The 19609-nt window shown below is 35.5% G+C and overlaps 1 protein-coding gene across 2 annotated transcripts in view; it reads right to left on the reverse strand.

The window, feature by feature from the left end:
- SOS1 (SOS Ras/Rac guanine nucleotide exchange factor 1) overlaps window positions 1-19609 on the reverse strand; it is a 118560-nt gene that overhangs the window by 38619 nt on the left and 60332 nt on the right. For both annotated transcript variants that reach the window (XM_053666857.1, XM_053666856.1), the window contains exons 9-10: window positions 3847-3974; window positions 2438-3093 (exon numbers count right to left, since the gene is read on the reverse strand). In XM_053666857.1, coding sequence (XP_053522832.1) covers window positions 2438-3093; window positions 3847-3974 — 784 coding nt within the window. The remainder of the gene's footprint in view (window positions 1-2437; window positions 3094-3846; window positions 3975-19609) is intronic.

Below are 19609 nucleotides of genomic sequence, written 5' to 3' on the forward strand. Positions count from 1 at the left end.
TAATAGGCACAGTTTCCCAGAAAACAAATATTTAATTGTATTTCTGCAACTACTTATTAATAATTGTGTCAGGCCTGTGAAATACAGGAGTTTAAATAAAATTTTTACCATTAATAATAAAAATTCTGTGAAATACAACAAGCAGTTTAAGGAAAATTTTTTATAATTAGCAAATGAGTTTGACAAAAACAATGACACCATAAATTTTAGAATCTGAAAATGTCTTTCAAGTTCAAATACCACTGACTTGTGATGGTAAACACCAGTAAGTCTTCTTCAGCATTTGCCACTTACATTTCTCTACAGGAAAAAGTGGTAAAACTTCTGTCTTAGGAGTTCTACTAATATTAAATGAAAGAATTAATTTTACTCAAAACAGTGTAAGAATTCAAAACAAAGATTTGAATTCTTTGTGAAAATGAAGAGTTTAGAAAGCTTATGCTAAAAAATTCAGTGAATCTCCTAAGACATTTAAAAGTCAGAATGATGCAGCAAGAAGAGCAATTGGAACTCTTACCACCTTAAAAATTCCTTAAAAGTAGCAAGTAAGTATTTTGCAACCATAAACTTTGGATAATTTAATAAAACATTTTTGTACTTATTTTCCAGATCTTAAAGAGAAGTTAATGAAGATCAAGTAAATAGATTATATTAATTGCCTCCTCTCCAAGTTCCACATGTAAAAAAGATGACAGAATAGTCTATTTCTTTTCCATGTAAAATCCTAGGAAGCTTTAGTTTTATGTCCTGTGCCTGCACTTATTTTTGGTCAGTAAAATGAATACACTAACTACAGAAGTTTCTAGGTAAAAAATCAATAGTAAAATTGCAATCTCAGACTAGGCTTTTTTTTGCTCTAGTCATCGTATTTCATCTACTACCTGCTACTACCAAATGGTGGTATGTGCTTAGAGAACGCAAACTGCTTTTAAAATTAGCTTATGGAAAACACTAGCAAAAGAACTACCAATTAGAGACCAAATAAAAACAAAAAACAAAATACTGCCTTATTCATCCCAGAGGCATAAGGAGATAATGAAACAAATTTGTACTTATAAAATGTTTTGATATCACTGATAAAAAATTCTTTAACTTAATTTTCCATTTTTACAAGGTGGCCCTGATAGTTTCTAGGCCATATAAGTAGATGTGACTGGACATCTAATAAATTGAACAGATTAACATTATCAACTACTATTCATCTTTATTACAGTGGGTTAATGGATATCTTTAAAAGCTTAATTTAACTGATACCCGAGTAGTTTCCAGAGAGAAGTGAGAACTCATTTATAAGACTTTAAAAACTGAAGAAAAATTTCCCCAGAAACACACATCTCCTAGAGATAAGAATATATTTAGGAAGACTTATGGGGATGGAGATTAACCTTCACATTCAACTCTTTAAGAACAGTATTTGCTATAAGAATTACATTCAGTTTTGTATGTTTTTGTAATAAAAACATTCTCTGAAAATTAGTTTGCATTTATATTTACAAAAGTTTTTACATATAGTATTTTGTTTACTCTTTCCACCATATTCTAAGGTAGTTGCTATGATGCTGATTTTTGAGTTGAAAAACTAATCTGAGACCTTAAATGATAAGAGTGAGGATGTAAGTCCATATTCAATGCTCTTTCTACTATACCATACTCCACAGTACTTTACAATGATCAAACCTCTCACTATGCAGGGAAGTTGAAGGTGGAAGAACATTAGATTATCATGTTACTTTTTTAGAAGAAATAAAATTACTTAAAAATGAATCATTACATGTGTCTCTTACCCTTCTCAAACATTATATTAGACTCAACCTGTAGCAATCTTCCTGTATGTTTTGGATGCGCTTGTCTCTAAAATCGCCCTGCCAAGGTGACACTGTTTTCTTCAGTAACATCAGTTATAAAAAGCAAAAAAATACTGAAAACTTAAGTGACTTCAAGGATTGCTAAATTTAGTAAGTTTTAGGAATGGAAATTAAGATAAACCAATGCCTTGTATATTTGTACTACCAGCATAATTTGGGTGATGGGTGTGTATTAAAAATGTTATGGACTTTATAATCCCAATAGTCAAAAGAAAGAAAAAAGGAGGTATAGGTGTAAAAAGGTTCGAGACCCCCAATGATGATGATTTATCACCACTTTCAGTCTTGTTGCTGCTACTTTCTAACTGGGTAAATTTAGCTTAGTGACTTTATTTTCTCATTTATAACTCTGGTTGCAAAGTTAAAATAATATATTCAAATATTGTAGGAAAAAGTATAAAATTTCAAAGAAATACAAAAAGCAGTAAGTTTTAGTCAAAGAAAAATGAACTCCAATAACGTGGAGGTCTTGTGTTAGTTTGCTGTCTATTTTAGGCACAATGACCAGTGCAGCAAAGAAAATCAGCTTGAAGCAGGAAAATAAAAGTCACAGGCAACTTCTTATTTCTTACCTGCGTACATATGGTATGTGAGCCTCTCTATGAGTTTAACAACAGTTCCTGCTTTGATAATTGGAATTCCAGCCTTGGGCTGCATATTTTCTTCAAATATTATATTCTCTTCAGAGTCAGGCTCTGCAAATCTATAAATGTCAGCACTAGGGAGCCTCATCTGCTCCTCCTTCTCTTCCTGCAGCATCGTCACGTCGAGCATCCTTTCCAGTGTACTCCGGTACTGCAAAGATATCAGTGCTGCCATCCAGTTGTTTTTCTCTTCAGCTGACTTGGCAGAAAATATAACACTATTTTCATCTTTTAAAATTATTTCAAAAGCATGCTTGTACTCACTGGTGTCATCTTTGTCATTAATTTGTACCTTTCTCATAAAAAACTTTTCTTTAAGACGATATTCTGCATTGCTAGCTCCAGGAAGTCTTGGCTGCCCATGATTTGATTTACAGCAAATCATTAAGCCATCAAAGAGAAATATGTGTCTCTCATGTTTGGCTCCTACACGTGTAAGAGTTCCTTCCATTATAAACTCATTGCAACACTGTCCAATGTCTTTTCCCTCCCAACCATCAATATTCTTCTGAATCTCATTCATTTTCTTGATTGCTAGTTGTTTCCCCTTCATTTGCTGACTATAAAACCGACATGCAGATTCACTGGGACAAAGGAAAAAACATCATTAGTACACAGATGGCAGAGAACCTAGAATTCATGTAAATAAAGGACAATGTAAAAGTATATTTTAAAAAGTTACATTGATAAGGTTTTTACTAATCCTCCAAATATATCAGTGTTACAAAACTACACAATTTTGAAAAAGGAAGCAACATAGTACCGACAATTTTTAGTGCTCTAAAAAGAACAGTGACTATTGACAAAATTCTACCTTATACAGAAATTCAGCTATAGAATGATTTTTAGAAGTATTTAGAATGACAAATGTTAAAAAGTAGCCCAATACAAAAGTAAAGTAATTTAAGAGGTTTAAGAAATTATTTAGAAATGCTCAGTAGATAAGACCCAAAGTTAAAAAACATGCATATATTATCATTAGGAAAACTGCAAGCAATATTATCTGAATTAATGCCATAAGTTATAGAATCCCTAAAATAAGGGATACTTTGACAAAATAATGATGTTGCTCTCTCTCTCCTTGAGCTTCTCTCCTTAGCTTACCAGCTGACTCTCAGGAGGGCTTGACTGGGAGTATGCAAGGAAAATGCACAATATGAAAGGTTTTTCAAACAATAACAAATTCTCTTGGCTTTGATGTCACTTCCTCTGAAAGACCAAGCTTGTCACTAAAACTATTTTCTTCATTGTTTACTTGAGAGGGGAACTGGGATCCCTGAAGTAATACAATAATATTCAATGTGAAAGAGAGGATATAAAAAAGTGAAAATATTCACCTAAGTCTTCGTTTTGCAAGACTTTTAGAACATATTTTTTCCATACCACTCTGAACATTAAGCAAAGCTGTTATTGCTTGTTTCAAACATTCCTTGTCTTCCTGATCTTCACTCTTCTCTTCTAACTGCTGTAAAGTGAAAAGGACAAATCTGAACCAGTAGAACAGTTTTTACAAAAAATAATAAGCCCACTTTATTAAGGATAAAGCTAACATTGATTCGACTCTTTCTACCACAATAAAAATTTAAATATGTCAAAAATATGACTTTTTTATTCTTTATATATTACTATCCATCTCAACATGCAATCAAGTTTCCTATGTTAAAAGAAAAGTAGAAGTAGTGCTAAAAAATGTCAACCCTTGTGATAGGAAGTAATGTGTAGCCTCTCAGATGCATGTTACTGGAAAGAAATGAAGGGATAATCTAGGATTTCCAGTGAAGATAGTGGCATAGGTAAACACAGCTCGCTTCCTCACACAACCACATCAAAATTACAACTAACCTATAGAACAAAATCATTCAGAACTGAACTGAATGGAAGTCCTACAACTACAGAATTAAAGAAGAAACCAAACAGACTGGTAGGAGGGGCAGAGATGCAGAACAGGCTGGTCCCACACCTACACATGGTACATAAAAATTGGGAGGGATATCTCAGGAATGAGGGGTCCCAGCCCCATACCAGGTACCCCAGCCCAGAGCTCCAGTGCCAGGAAGATAAGTCTCCATGTCTGGCTGTAAAAATCAAAAGGGATTGAGGCTACAGAAGAGGGAAACTTCTGGAGTACAAGCAGTTCCTCTTAAAGGGCCTATGCACAGACTTACTTGGACTTAGTCCCTCTGAGCTCCAGGGGCTGGCAGGTTGAAAAGCACCAGAGACATATGGGGATGGAATGAACTGAATTGTCTGGCTCAAGGTGAGAACTAGGGGAGGGGGCAGCTTTCTCCCAGACAGAAGTGCTGGCAAAGGCCATTGTTCCTTTTCTGAGACCTCCCCCATACAGAGTCACAGAGCTGGCTGAGCTTCCCATATCTGAGACTCCATCAGTGGGGCTCAAATTGTTTGGCCCTCCCTGGTGATTCCCCAAGGCCCTTCCCCTCCCATCTTTCAAAACCACCCAAGCTGTTTCCAGTGGCTTTTCTATACAGATGGCTTGTCTTGGCCCATGCTTCAGATTTTCCTGAATTCTCTCAAACAAACAGCATCTGGCTTCAGTGAGTCCTTCATATCTCTCACTAAGTTTCCCTAGCCTCAGCCCTAGCAGCAGCCAGTGTTTGTTCACAGCTTGGCTTCATTTGGGCACCTCCATGCCCAGTACAAGGAGCAGTCATCTGCAAATTGCTTTGTAACTTATGCTGTGTGATCCTGGACAGAAGACAGGTAGTGGCTGACCTTGGATGTGCCAACATCAATCAAGGCTTAACTACTGTACAACAGGAGGTTGTATACAGCTCACACAGTGGGTGGACCTTGAATACCCAGCTTGGGTCATAGAAGAGGCTGTTCCCTGGACCCTACAGGACACCTACTACATTAGGATACTCTATCAAGCCTGGGAAACATAGCAGCTCTACCTAATATGTAGAAACAAACACAGGGAGGCTGCCAAAATGAGCAGACAAAGAAACATGGTCCAATGAAAGAAAAGAAAAATGACTACAGAAAAAGAACTAAACAAGATGGAGACAATCTACTAGATGCAGAGTTCAAAACACTGGTTATAATGATGCTCAAGGAACTTAGGGAGGACCTTGATAGCATAAAAAATTTAGGCATAAATGAAGAATACACTACTAGAAATAAAGAACAATTTACAGGAAATCAACGGTAGAGTGGATGAAGCTGAGAATTAAATCTGTGGTTTAGAATATAAGGAAGCAAACAACAACAAACCCCAATCAGAATAGCAAGACAAAAAAAATAATTCCCCCAAATGTAGAGTATAAAGAGCCTCTAGGACAACTTCAAATGTACCAACATTTGCATCATAGGGGTACCAGAACAAGAAGAGAGAGAGCAAGAAATTGAAAATCTGTTGTACTTCCCCTCACAGGAAATCCATTAGCCTTACCCTTTCAACTCCTAGTGGCCCTGTCCTGCTGAGGTGGGCCTCCCACCAGAATTTTGGACAGACTTGAGTTGTGTGCCTCTAGGACGGGAGACATTTTTCCCTTACATGCCCAATCGGTACAGGGCATCGCCAAATCCTGGTTTGTTTGAGCCTGGTAAACTCTGCTGGCCTATGCCTGAGGACTCCCTGAAACCCCACCCAACTTCAAAGGTCTTCAGGCCTCCAGGGGGTGGCAGCTAGACTTGCTATATCCTGGGGCATTGGCTGGGTGGCCCCAGACCCTGCACTAGCATGGAGTTTGAACCTGTATTGATTTGGTGGACACCACTTGCCCCTACCTGGTGACTCACTAAAAATCTTCCTCATGGAACTTGAATACTGCCAGAGGCTCTTTCAGTGACTGAGCCTAACAAATAGCTAGAGAGCGGATGTGGGTCTCAGAGTGTCTTGGAACTTTTGCTGAGCTGTCCCCAAACTGGTGCTGGTAAAAGGCAGCCTTTGTGCACAACTTTGTCCTTCTTACACATTCCCAGGCCCAGCAGAGGCAGCCACAAACTGTGGATTGCTCTGGAGCTCCAAACAGCTTTCCCAGGGCCAGTCACAGGCAGCACCTGACAATGGTCTGCACCAGAGTCCCTCCTTTGAGGCCTCTAAACCAAAATACCCAGTAACCAGCTTCAGATGAAATCTGAGCAGGATCCGATTAGCGTCACAAGTGGCATACTCAAAGGGCTATCAATAGGCACCAAACCCTGCTCAAGTGAATTCTGCTTCATGGGATCAGCACCTGCATAGCAGCTCATACACTGTGATATGGAGTCAACCATCAGTAAGCCAGCCCAAAGGTCAACAACAGGCATGAATATGCCAATAGAAATCAAGACTCAATTATAAGAGGAGGGTCCATGTAACCCACACAAAGGGCATTCCTGGAGCACCCAGGTCAGGTGATGAAGGAGACTGTGTCACTGGGTCCCATAAAACACCTGCTACATAAGACCACCCTACCAAGACTGGAAGTCATAGCAGATCTAACTAATATGTAGAAAAATATGACAAAGAGGCAGCCAAAATGAGAAGACAAAAAAAAACAAACAAACCAGGCCCCAAATGACAGAACAGGAGAAATATACAGAAAAAAGAGCTAAATGAAATGAAGGCAAGCAATTTACTAGATATAGAGTTTAAAAAGATGTGTTATGAGGATACTCAAGAAACTTAGAAGCCAGGTGTTGAAAGACAAATACCATATGATCTCACCTTTAACAGGAAGCTAAACAACAAAAGAAGCAAGCAAAATAAAAATAAAGACACTGAAATAGAGAATAGGGGACAGTGACCAGAGGGGAGAGGGGAGGGAATTTCAGGGGAAATAGGGGAGGGATTTAGAGGAAAAAGTATAAAGGACACATGGACAACAACTAAGGGGGGTGGAAATGGGAGGGAGATGGGGAGCACTGGGGGGGGTGGGCTGGGATGGGAGTAATAGACAGAAAACTGTACCTGAAAAATAATTAAATAAAAAAAAACTTAGAAAGAACTTCAACAAAGAGATAGGAAGCATAAAAAGAGACATAGAAACCATAGAAATGAAGAATACAATATCTGAAATAAAGAATATACTATGTGGAATAAATAGGTTGGACAAAGCAGAGAACTGAATCAGCAATTTGGAAGACAAGATAACAGAAACACCCAATCAGAGCAGCAACCCCCCCTCCCAGAATTTAATAAAAAAGAGGACAGTTTAAGGGACCTTTGTGACATTATAGGGGTAACAGAAGGGGAAGAGACAGCAAGAGATTGAGAACCTATCTGAAGAAATAATGACTGAAAAGTTCCCTATCCTGGTGAAAGGAAAAAATACCATAAGTTCAGGAAGTAAGAGTCCAAAATAAGTAGAATCCAAATAGGCCCACACCAAGACACAATAGTTAAAATGGCAAAGGTTAAATAGAAAGAGAATCTTAAGAGAAAGCAAGAGAAAGACAGTTGGTTACCTACAAGGACCTCCCATAAAACTGTCAGCTGATTTCTCAACAGAACATTTCAGGACAGAAGGTATTGGCATGAAATATTTAACATGGTAAAAAGAAGGAACTACAATGAAGACTACTTTACCCAGCAAGGCTATCACTTAAAATACATGGAGAAATAGAGAGCTTTCCATACAAGAAAAAGCTAAAAAAGTTCATTACCACCAAACCAAGACTACAAGAAATCAAGAAATGTTAAAGGATCTTCTTGAAGAAGATCAAAGTATGAACAATAAAATGGCAATAAATACATGCCTATCAATAAGAATCTAAAAAAAAATAAACAAACAAGCAGAACACAAACAGAATCACAGACAGAAAAATACAGAGGAACATAGTTACAAACAATAAAATGGCAACAAATGCAAACCTACCAATAATTACTTTAAATGTAAATGGCTTAAATGTTCCAATAAAAAAGCATAGGTTAGCAGAATGGATAGAAAACAAGACAGATTACACACACACATACATATATACTCCCTACAAGAGACTCAGACCTCAGAACAAAAGATACATACTGATTAAAAGTAAAGGGATAGAAAAATATATTTCATGGAAATGGCAATTTAAAAAAAGCTGGGTAACAATACTTATATCAGACAAAATATACTTCAAAACAAAGGCCATAACAAGAGACAAAGAAGGACATTACATAAAGTTATAGGGATCAATTCAACAGGAGGATATAACCATGCAAACATTTATGCACCCAACACAGAAGCACCTAAGTACATTGAGCAAATCCTGATGAATATAAAGGGAGAAATCAATAGAAATACAGTCATAGTAGGGGTTGTTAACACCTCATTGACATCAGTGAATCAATCCTCCAGACAGAAAAGCAACAAGAAAACAGTGCCCTGAAATGACACACTAGGTAAAATGCATTTAACTGATATCTTCATAGCATTTCACCCCAAAGAATTGATATCTTCAGAGCATCTCACCAAAAAGCAGTAAAATATACATTCTTTTCAAGTGCATGCATATGGAACACTATCTAGGAAAGACTGCAAATTAGGACACAAAATCAGTCTCTAAATTTAAAAAGATTGAAATCATATCAAGCATCTTCTTTGAACATAATAGTATGAAACTAGAAATTAACCAAAAGAAAGAAAAAAGAAAAACACACAAATCATGTAGGCTAAATAACATGTTGCTAAACAATGAATGGGTTAACAATGAGATGAAGAAATCCAAAGATACCTTGGAACAAAAGAAAATGAGAACACAACAACCCAAAATCTATGGAACACAGCAAAAGCAGTCCTAAGAGTAAAGTTCATAGCAGTGCAGGTTTATGCGATGAAACAAGAACAATCTCAAACTGTCTACTTCACACTTAAGGGAACTAGAAAAAGAACAACAAACAAAGCCCAAAGTGAGTAGAAGAAAGGAAATAATAAATACCAGAGCAGAAATAAATAAAATAGAGTCCAAAAAACAATACAAATGATCAATGAAACCAAGAGCTGGTTCTTTGAAAAGATAAACAAGACTGACAAACTTTTATCCAGACTCATCAAAAAACAAAAATAAACCCAGAGTACCCAAACACATAAAAGGAGAAATGAGAGAAGTAATGACTGACACCAAAAAAAAAATACAAAGAAGTATAAGAAAATGTTAAGAACATCTATATGTCAATAAATTGGACAACCTGGACCAAAGGGATAAATTCCTAAAAACATACAGTCTTCCAAAACTGAATTAGGAAGAATCAGAGAATCTGAATACACAGATTACAATTAATGAAATTGAAGTAGTAATCAAAAAAGTCCCCCAAAACATAAGTCCTGGACCAGACGGATTCACAGTGAAATTTACCAAACATTCAAAGAAGAACTAATACCTATCTTAAACTATTCCAACATTTTCAAGATGAAGGAAGACTCGTAAGTTCATTTTATAAGGCCAGCATTATCCTAATTCTAAAACCAGATAAAGAAAGAGAATTACAGGCCAATATCTCTGATGAATATAGATGATAAAATCCTCAGCAAAATATTAATAAACTGGATTCAGTAATATATTAAAAAGATCACACAGCACAATTAAGTGGGATTTAGCCCTGGGATGCAAGGTTGGTACAATACAATATCTGCAAATCATTAAATGTGATAGATCACATTAAAAAAATGAAAGGTTAAAAATCACATGATCATACCAATAGATGAAGAAAAAGCATTTGATAAAATCCACTGCCCATTATAAGAAAACTCTCAGCACATGGGAGTAGAGGGAACATACCTGAACATAATAAAGACTATATATGACAAGCCTACTACCAGCATCATACTCAATGGGCAAAACTAAATGCATCTCTCTTAAGATTAGGAACAAGACAGGGATGTCTGCTTTTACCATTCTTAGTACTTGGAAGTCCTAGCCATAGCAATCAGACAAGAAGAAATTAAAGGCATCAATTGAAAAGGAAGAAGTAAAACTGTCATTATTTGCAGATGACAAGATACTGTATATAGAGTACCCTAAAGATTCCACCAAAAAGTACTAGAATTGATAAGTGAATTCAGTGAGGTAGCAGGATACAAAATAAATATTCAGAAACCAGCTGTATTTTTATACACCAATAATGAACTACGAGAAAGAAAAACTAAGAAAACAATCCCATTTACAATTCCATCAAAAAAGAGAAAGTACCTAGGAATAAACCTAACCAAGGATTTAAAAGACTTATACTCAAAAAATTATAGTACACTAAAGAAAGAAATTTAAGAAGATACAAATAAGTGGAAACATATACTGTGTTCATGGATAGGAAGAATTAACATCATTAAAATATCCATACTACATAAATTGATCTATAGATTCAATGCAATTCCTATCAAGACTCCACTGGTGTATTTCTCAGAACTAGGACAAATATTGCAAACATTTATATGAAACCATAAAAGATCCTGAAGGCCACAGCAATCTTGAGAAAGAAGAACAAAGTTGGAGGAATCATGCTATCTGATATCAAACAATACTACAAGACCACAGTATTCAAAACAGCATGGTACTGGCATAAAAACAGACATATATTGGATAGATCAATGAAGCAAGAATAGAGAGCCCAGAAATAAACCCACACTTTTATGGTCAGTTAATATTTGACAAAGGAGAGAGGAACATACAATGAGGTAAAGGTAGTTTATTCAATAAATGATGCTGGAAAATTGGACAGATGTGCAAAAAAATCAAATTAGACCATATTCTTACAAAATACACAAGGAAAAACTCAAAATGAATTAAAGATTTAAATGTAAGCCTCAAAATTATAAAAATCCTAGAAGATAACATAGACAGTAATATCTCAGATATTTCTCATAGAAGTATTTTTTTCTGATAAATCTCCTCAAGCAAAAGAAACAAGGAAAAAAAAACCAATAGGACTGCAGCAACATAAGTAGTTTTTTTCTCAGCAAAGGAAACCATCAACAAAATTAAAAGACAACCTACTGAATGGGTGAACATATTTGCTAATGATATATCTGATAAGGGGTTACTATCCAAAATGTACATAGAACTTACACGATTCAACACTAAAAATGCAAACGATCCAATTTAAAAAAATGGACAAAGGTCCTAAATAGGCAATTCTCCAAAGAGGACATGCAGATGGACAACAGACATATGAAAAGATGTTCAACATCACTAATCATCAGAGAAGTGCAAATTAAAATCACAATGAGATATCACTTCACACCTATCAAAATGGCTATCATTAATAAATTAAACAAGTGTTGGAAAGGATGTGGAGAAAAGGGAACCCTTATGTACTATTTGTGGGAATGCAGATTGGTGCCACATACAGCCAGCCATTCAGCCACTGTGGAAAGTGTATGGAATTACCTCAAAAAATTCAAAATGGAACTGCCTTATCACCCAGTGATTCCACTTCTCAGAATATATCCGAAGAAGACTAAAACACTAATTCAAAAAGAATATTCACAACCCTATGTTCACTGCAGTGTTATATACAATAGCCAAGATCTGAAAGCAGCCCAAGTACTCATCAGTAGATGAATGGATAAAATATCTGCGGCACATTAACACACAAAGAAATTTTACCCTCTGCAACAGCATGGATGGACCTGGAGGGCATTATGCTAAGTGAAGCCAGTCAGAGAAAGGTGAATACCATATGATTTCATGCATATGTGCAATCTAATGAGCAAAGCAAACTAACAAAATAGAAACAGATTTATAGAGAACAGACTGACACTTGTCACAAGGGAGGGTGGTGTAGGGGAATACGTGGTGATGGAAAGAGGCTTGACTTGGATGGTGGACACACAATACAATATACAGATGATGTGTTATAGAACTGCATACCTGAACCCTATAATTTTTGTTAACCAATTTCAGCCCAATAAATTCAATGAAAACGTAAGTAAATAAATAAATGTATGTATTCAAAGTCTAAAATACCTTGAAATTTGCATCAGATTTTTCCTTGGAGCATTTAAAACATTAAAAAAATATATGGAAAGTAAAGGAATAGTAGAAACTCTGAGCCAACAGTCAGGAAATTGTCTGAATTTCACTGTTTCCATTATTCTAGCATTTTTGTATTTATGGACATTCATATTGCCCATAATTTTTAACAGTTTTGTAAGTTATCTCCGAGGCTCTTGGTAGTCTTACTTTATTGTGTCTCTTTACTTCCTTTTGTTTGTATCTTGAAAAAATGCCTCTGGGATTCTTAAGCCAAATGTGAATTTTCTTTTTTTTTTAAAGGTTATTCTTTTTTTTTTTTTAAGATTTTATTTATTTATCTTTAGAGAGGAAGGGAAAGAGAGAAACATCAATGTGTGGCCCACCCTTAATCCATTGAGTTATGCCAGCCAGGCAAATGTAAATTTTCATTCACAAAATAAAAACATATTTGAAAATTCAAAACAAAAGAAATCAAAAAACAAATAAAATATTCACCAAATAAAACCTATCCATTCAAATAGGTAAATTGCAATACATAAGGATTACAAAATACACAATAAAATATGCATTATAATTGTCAATGTTTGGGACATTAAAGTATCTAAAATATTGTGGTGTATGTACATATATATAAATATATGTATATATGTGTGTATGTGTATACATATATAAAGAGCTCATCACAAAATATGAGAACACAAGCAAAGATGTGGATTTTTTTTATTTTGGAATGATTACTTATATACTGTTTGATGAGGTATTGGAGCAGATTACAATGTGGAAAATATATCGTCAAAGAGTACCTTTAATTTACTAGTCTCTTAATAAATGTATGTAATATTAATTATTTCAGAAACCAACTAATTAAACTAACTGCTCCTCTTTGTTATGTCATAACTCAAATATTTCATTGAAAGCTCAGTGCAAGAAAGGCAATGACACAAATTATTCTTTTACAATGATGATGAGGTTTGTAAAATGAGATGTAGAGATTGTCTGTATATTCCAATTACTCATACTACTTTTTAAGCCAAGAAGCAAATTTCCTAAATTTTGTTCCTTTTCTCACCAAAAGTCTTTTTTAATCCTTACCTGAGGATATGTTTTGATTTTATAGAGAGGAAGGGAGAGGGAGAGAGAGAAACACTGATCAGTTGTCTCCTGCGTGCACTCCGTCTAGGGATCCAACCCGCAACCTAGATACGTGCCCGGACCAGGGATCAAAACCACGACCTTTTGGTGCATGAGATGATGCTCCAACTGATGAGCCAGTGGCCAGGGCAAAAGTTATTTTCTGAGTTAAAGTAATTTCATACATGAAGGCAATCTCTTACAATACACAAAATTCAGCCAGTAAGTGATGTTAATGACAATAACAAAATTTGATCTTCTTGTACTTAACCAACCTAAACCTTTATTTTCCCTGAAGACAAGTGAGCAGATGATCATTACCAAGGCTGTACAGACTGTACAGATTATAGGTAATATATTATAAATTTATAGTATATATAAATACTATACACAGTACAGTTTCCATAATTATAATTTAAATAAAACAGTATCTTCATTAATTAGCCAATGATTGAAAATATAAAAAAGAAATCTTAAAATATAAATTGAAACATGACTTACAATTCATCATTAGGAAATAAAATATCTCTAAGCTTTTTGAGAAAAGTGACACATTTTATTGAGATAATTAAGTGGTCTTTGCATAGTAAGTTTTAGAAACTATTTAGAATATTAATAGTAGCTCAGAGCAAAAACTCAAAGGGGCAGATCTATAGAGGAAGTTGGTCAAATACCAACCAGAATTAATTTAACAAATATTTCACTAATCATCCATTGTTTACAAGCAATGAAAATGTGATGGAAGCCAAACTGGTTCCTGCTGTTAGAGCTTAGAGTGTAGAAGAAAAGACAAATGAATCAGAGAGCACTATGATGGGGAAAATACAGGGTACTCTGGAAATACATAACAAGAGCTCCTGATTGAATATGGGGAGAGAAGATGGCAGGAATGGCTTCCAGAAGAAAATTACTCTATGACCAGGAGGGTAAGAATTAATTAGCCACCTGAAACAGAAGTACAAGAATGTACTAAACAGAGGAAAACAGTGTGTGTGATTCAGAGACTTTTAGGACCAGTACTGGTGATAGGTAAAGCCTGGTGGGTGGAAAGAATGAGGGGTGGGGAAAGGTAATGAGTCAAAAAGTTGGAGAAGTAAATAGGGACCAAATCATGACTGTCTGGCTTATTAGGAACTTGGACATTAACCTGGGCCAATGGGGAGCCATTAAGGGTTTTAACCTAGTGACTAACATGTTCAAATTTACATTTTCAAAAAATGACTTTGGTTGGTTACCTATACAGATTGTAGGGGAAAGGGGAGACAGGAAAGGCAAAACTAAAGGGAGATTTGTGATAATCCAGGTGAGATAATCATGGCCCTGGCAGAATTTTGACAGGAAATGAAAAGATAAACCCAAAAGAAGATCCTTTTCAAGAACGAAAAGGACTTACTAAGTGGACGTGATGTGGAGAATGAGTGGGAAGAACGGAGGACTGCCAGGTTTTCAACCTGAGCAACCAGATGGATCCACTCACTGAAAGAATGAGCACAGAAAGAATACTTTTGCTGGGAAAGAGAGGGAGTTCTGAAGAAAGTGAATCTGAGGTGCTTATACAATTAACAAGCAGAGTTGTTCAGTGGATAGTTATATAATATATAGCCTGCATTTCCCCACTTCCTTTTTTATACCCTTCTCTTCATTGAATCCCTTTAACCCTAAATGAGATCAACAGATGTTCCTGATTTTTTTCATTCTGCTAAAATCAACTTTTGGTGTAACAGTTTACCTGATAGCAAAGGAGTCACTGTTTTTTCTAGATCAACTTTATGAGCCATAAGGTGGGGGATGGGGGCAGAAGAAGGGTATGATGGGGTTCAAGACACGCTACCCTCCAAAAATGGCACTGTGGCATACTGAATGTTTTAAGTTGAAGGAATTTGAGAAAACAGCAGAAGGGAGAGGAAGGTCAGTGCCCTTCCTGCTCTGCTTCTCCAAAAATAAAATAATAAATTCTTATCAACCTCATCCATATTTGGCAGTTCTTAAGGTTTTTTATATTGGCTTTATCCATCCTCTTTTCTTTCTTTACTGCCTATTGATATAGAAAATAAAAATTAATATCACTTAAATATATAATGGGAATTAAAACTTTATAAAAATGTTCTTCAGCGTGTCTGATGAAAAGAATGATAGAGACATGTTAAAAGTATTATATACTAATATTTATTAATTAAAAATTCAAATTACATATTATATCGAATTCTGAAATCTTCAAAAATATTTGGACACCACAATATTTATTTGATGAAGTATTACACGTAGCAAAAAAATTAAAAAGTGGGGGAAGGAGGTGGGAGATGTCTGTAAATATTGTTGTGTTTTTAGATTGAAATAATCATAGTAAATTGTGATGAATTCTCGGAATTCTCTCTAATTGGATTAAATTTCTGTGCTGTTTTTGTATGGGAATATTTCAAGCCCAAGCATGGAATCTAGGTGATGAAAAATACAAAAGATGACCATGAACAGGAAAGAGCAGTTAAAAAACACCCTACTGATTTTTAAATATGCCCAATATTCCAATCATATTTTAAATAGGATCCAACTATCTCTGTGTTTGAATTTATTAAAATATATTTTGTAACATTAGCAGCTCTCTTGTCTACCTCAGGAGTCTGGTGCCCTCCACAGTTTCCCCTCCTGTTTTTGTTGACACAATAGCCATAACAAATACTGAACAATTATAAAAACTGTAAGAACTTCCAGTAAAAGTGGAGTAAAGAAGACTTGAGAACCCTCCTGCAGATTACAATCAGGACAAATATTTAAAAATGACTATTTGTCGGCACTGGAAAATATTTAAAAGAAAGCGTAAGAAAGACACCATGCGGCTCAGAAAGCTGCAACTAGAAAGTGCACTGTGAAAGCAGGTTTTCCCCAACATCCCATGGCAAACAGTGAGGAAGAATGAGAGGAAAAGAGGACTTCAGAGGCTAGCAATGAGAGAGAGTAGAGTTTAAGAGGAAGTTTACAGGGAAAATCTGTGAGTGAATGGTCTGCAGAAGTGTTGAGACCCAAACCTGAGGACAAATTATACCCAATTACCTGACTACCTGCTAAATTCTGCATGCAGGGAAAGACATCTGACAAGAAATCAGGCAGAGGCCAAAGATGAATCTAGTCTTAAGAAACGGAGCAGTAATGGATGAGTTCTGCGGTTTTTTAAAAACATAGTTTATTCCCCAATTGCATACGGCTCAAAAGCAAAAAGCTGAAGGCTTACTGGTTTAGGACCCAAGGGATGGAGCGTGAGACTGGCAAAGCAACTGGAAATTAAGGGGGGAAACCCCAGGTGTAAGGAAACCATGGAGACCATGTATGTCCCCAAATCCGAACACAATCTCGGCCCACATACTTGTCTGACTGTCAAATTATACATATGTAGAGAATATCTGAGAGACTCAGGTTAAAGCAGCAGTATATGAAAATCCTAAAAAAGTGAACAGAGATATCAGCTGCCCCATAATACAGAAAAGACAAATCTACCATTGAGTTTAGGAAAATTAATTACCTACCAGAATAAAAAACCAATAATCAAAAAACAACAGCACCACCACCAACAGAACAAAACCCCAACAATCCCCAACACTACAGAACCCAGAGTTGTTAGTTAGCATACACGTACACACACAACCCATATTCAGGAAAAAAATGTCAGTTAATAGAAATTGATTCCAAATGGGCCCGGACGTTAGATTTAGCAAAGTGGCTCTTATGATCATGGTTAAACCATGGTTAAACCATGTAAACCTTTAAAGAATTAAAGGAAAACATGGTCTTATTGAGTGAGCAGATAGGGAATCTATAAAAACTGTAAAACAAAATTCCAATGGAAATTCTAAAGTATGGTTAAGTATAATAACTAACAGTTATATTGATAGGTCAATAGAAAGTACCAATTTGAATAATTAAAAAAATCTAAGAAAAATGAACAGTTTAAGAAACTTGTGGAAGAACATAAAGTAGTAGAACCAAAATACATGTAACTGGAGTTCTAGAAGGACAGGAAATGAGAGAAAATGGCATAAATGCAAGAATAACATAAAAGCAAATCAAAATCTGAAGAGTAGAAAGAAGTCTGAAACTTTAAGCAGGAAATTAAGACTAAAAAATGTTAGGATTTCTCATTATAAAAATAAGATATCCTTTAAAAACCATTTCTTGAAATAAGCGAAGCAGTGAAAGACAAATACCATATGATCTCACCTTTAACAAGAATCTAATCAACAAAACAAACAAACAAGCAAAATATAACCAAAGACACTGAAATTGAGAACACGCTGACAGTGACCAGAGGGGAGAAGGGAGGGAATTTCAGGGGAAAAAGGTGAAGGGTTTGCAGGAACAAGTATAAAGGACACATGGACAATAATGGAGGCAGGTGGTAATGGAAATGGGAGGGAGGTGGGGAGGCCTGGGGAGTTGGGCTGGGGGGTAAAAGACAGAATACTGTACTTGAACAACAATTAAAACAAACAAACAAACACCATTTCTTTTCTTATCAGAGAGAAAATTACCAAAAACTATAAATGCCTATCATAGCGGTTTAGTTGATTTAAAATTTAAAATTAGAGTAGTACAATAGTCAGCTGTTTATAATGACTCCTAAATTACACTATTCTATGTTTAACTTTAGATGTTCAATATCTGTGGTCAAATACAGTATCATTTAACTCACTGCTTTGAGCTCATCACTTCTGAATAATTTCTAAATTTAGAAAGACAGTTCAAGGGAATAAAAGTGAGACAGACCTCTGATGGGCTCATTTTTATGAGATTCACAGAGAAATTGTTTTCTAAATCTCTTATTGCTGGGATTAACACATCAGCTAATGGGCAGTATAAATGATGGTCTTGAGCATATGCATATAGTAATTAAACCAGATGCATTCACAGCATAAAAAAAGTAGATAAAAATGATTTAGAGGAGATGTTTGAGACTGTCTAGCTTCCAAATTGGAAAAGCAGCAAACCAAAGCCATTAACAAATGCATATACGATATTTGTAAAAGGAAACTGCAGAGCATATTTCTTCAGTTTTTGGCACATGATGTGAAGGCCATGAGTAGGTGTTTAAAGTGAGTGAGATAGCACAATTCATATTTGCCTTTCTCAATTTGTTTTATGTAACACTGAAAAAAAGGTTAATTTGGGAGGGAAAAAGATCTGCTTTTAACATTTCTCAGTTCTTGATCCTAAGTTTTCCACTTGCTGCCCATGCAGTTCTTAGTTTTTGCCTATAATCCTTTCCCACAATTCATGTATTTTAGCTTTGGGGGTTACATTTTTTGGTAATATTTGTAATGTTAAGGGGGAAAAGTGAAGAAGCATTCTTCAACTTTAGTTCACAAAAATCTAGGCAGTGATATGAACTAGGGAGACCCATGCTAAAACCAAGTAGAAATCTTTTAAATTGCTGAATGATGCACTTATAAAATAAAAACTGTTACCATAACTAACAATGAAAAAATTTTTTAATTCATTATACTTGGAATACTAAATTTAAATTATTAAGGTGATTAGTTTTTACAGCATTCTGAAACTTCATTGAGGCTCTTTTGTCCTTATTTATAAATTATTAAATATTTTGAGGTTTCATATGGACTTTAATCCTTCAAAATTTCATTACAGAATCAGGTAATGATCCCATTATTAGCAACAGCATTATGAAGAAAGGCCCTGTATAACAAACTTGTTTGCAAATGTCCCATTATGACTATGGCTTGCTGTAATGAAGTATTGGTCAAGAGTTTTACATATAAAGTGCTTCCTCCTGATTCTTCTTCTTCTTTTTTAAGATTTTAAAATTTTATTTATTTTTAGAGAGAGGGGAGGGGAGGGACAAAGAAAGGAAGTAAAATATCAGTGTGCGGTTGCCTCTCATGCGCCCCTCACTGGGGACCTGGCCCACAACCCAGGCATATGCCCTAGACTGTAAATCAAGTTTACAGGCCAGCACTCAATCCACTGAGCCACACCAGCCAGGGCTGATTATTTCCTTAAAATAATCATCCTATACTACCAAAGACCATAAATGGTATTTGTTTGAAGTCTAGGACAAAGAGCTAA

Source organism: Artibeus jamaicensis, unplaced genomic scaffold, assembly GCF_021234435.1.
Source record: "Artibeus jamaicensis isolate MK-2021 breed Jamaican fruit bat unplaced genomic scaffold, CSHL_Jam_final contig_465, whole genome shotgun sequence".
Classification (NCBI taxonomy): Eukaryota; Metazoa; Chordata; class Mammalia; order Chiroptera; family Phyllostomidae; genus Artibeus; species Artibeus jamaicensis.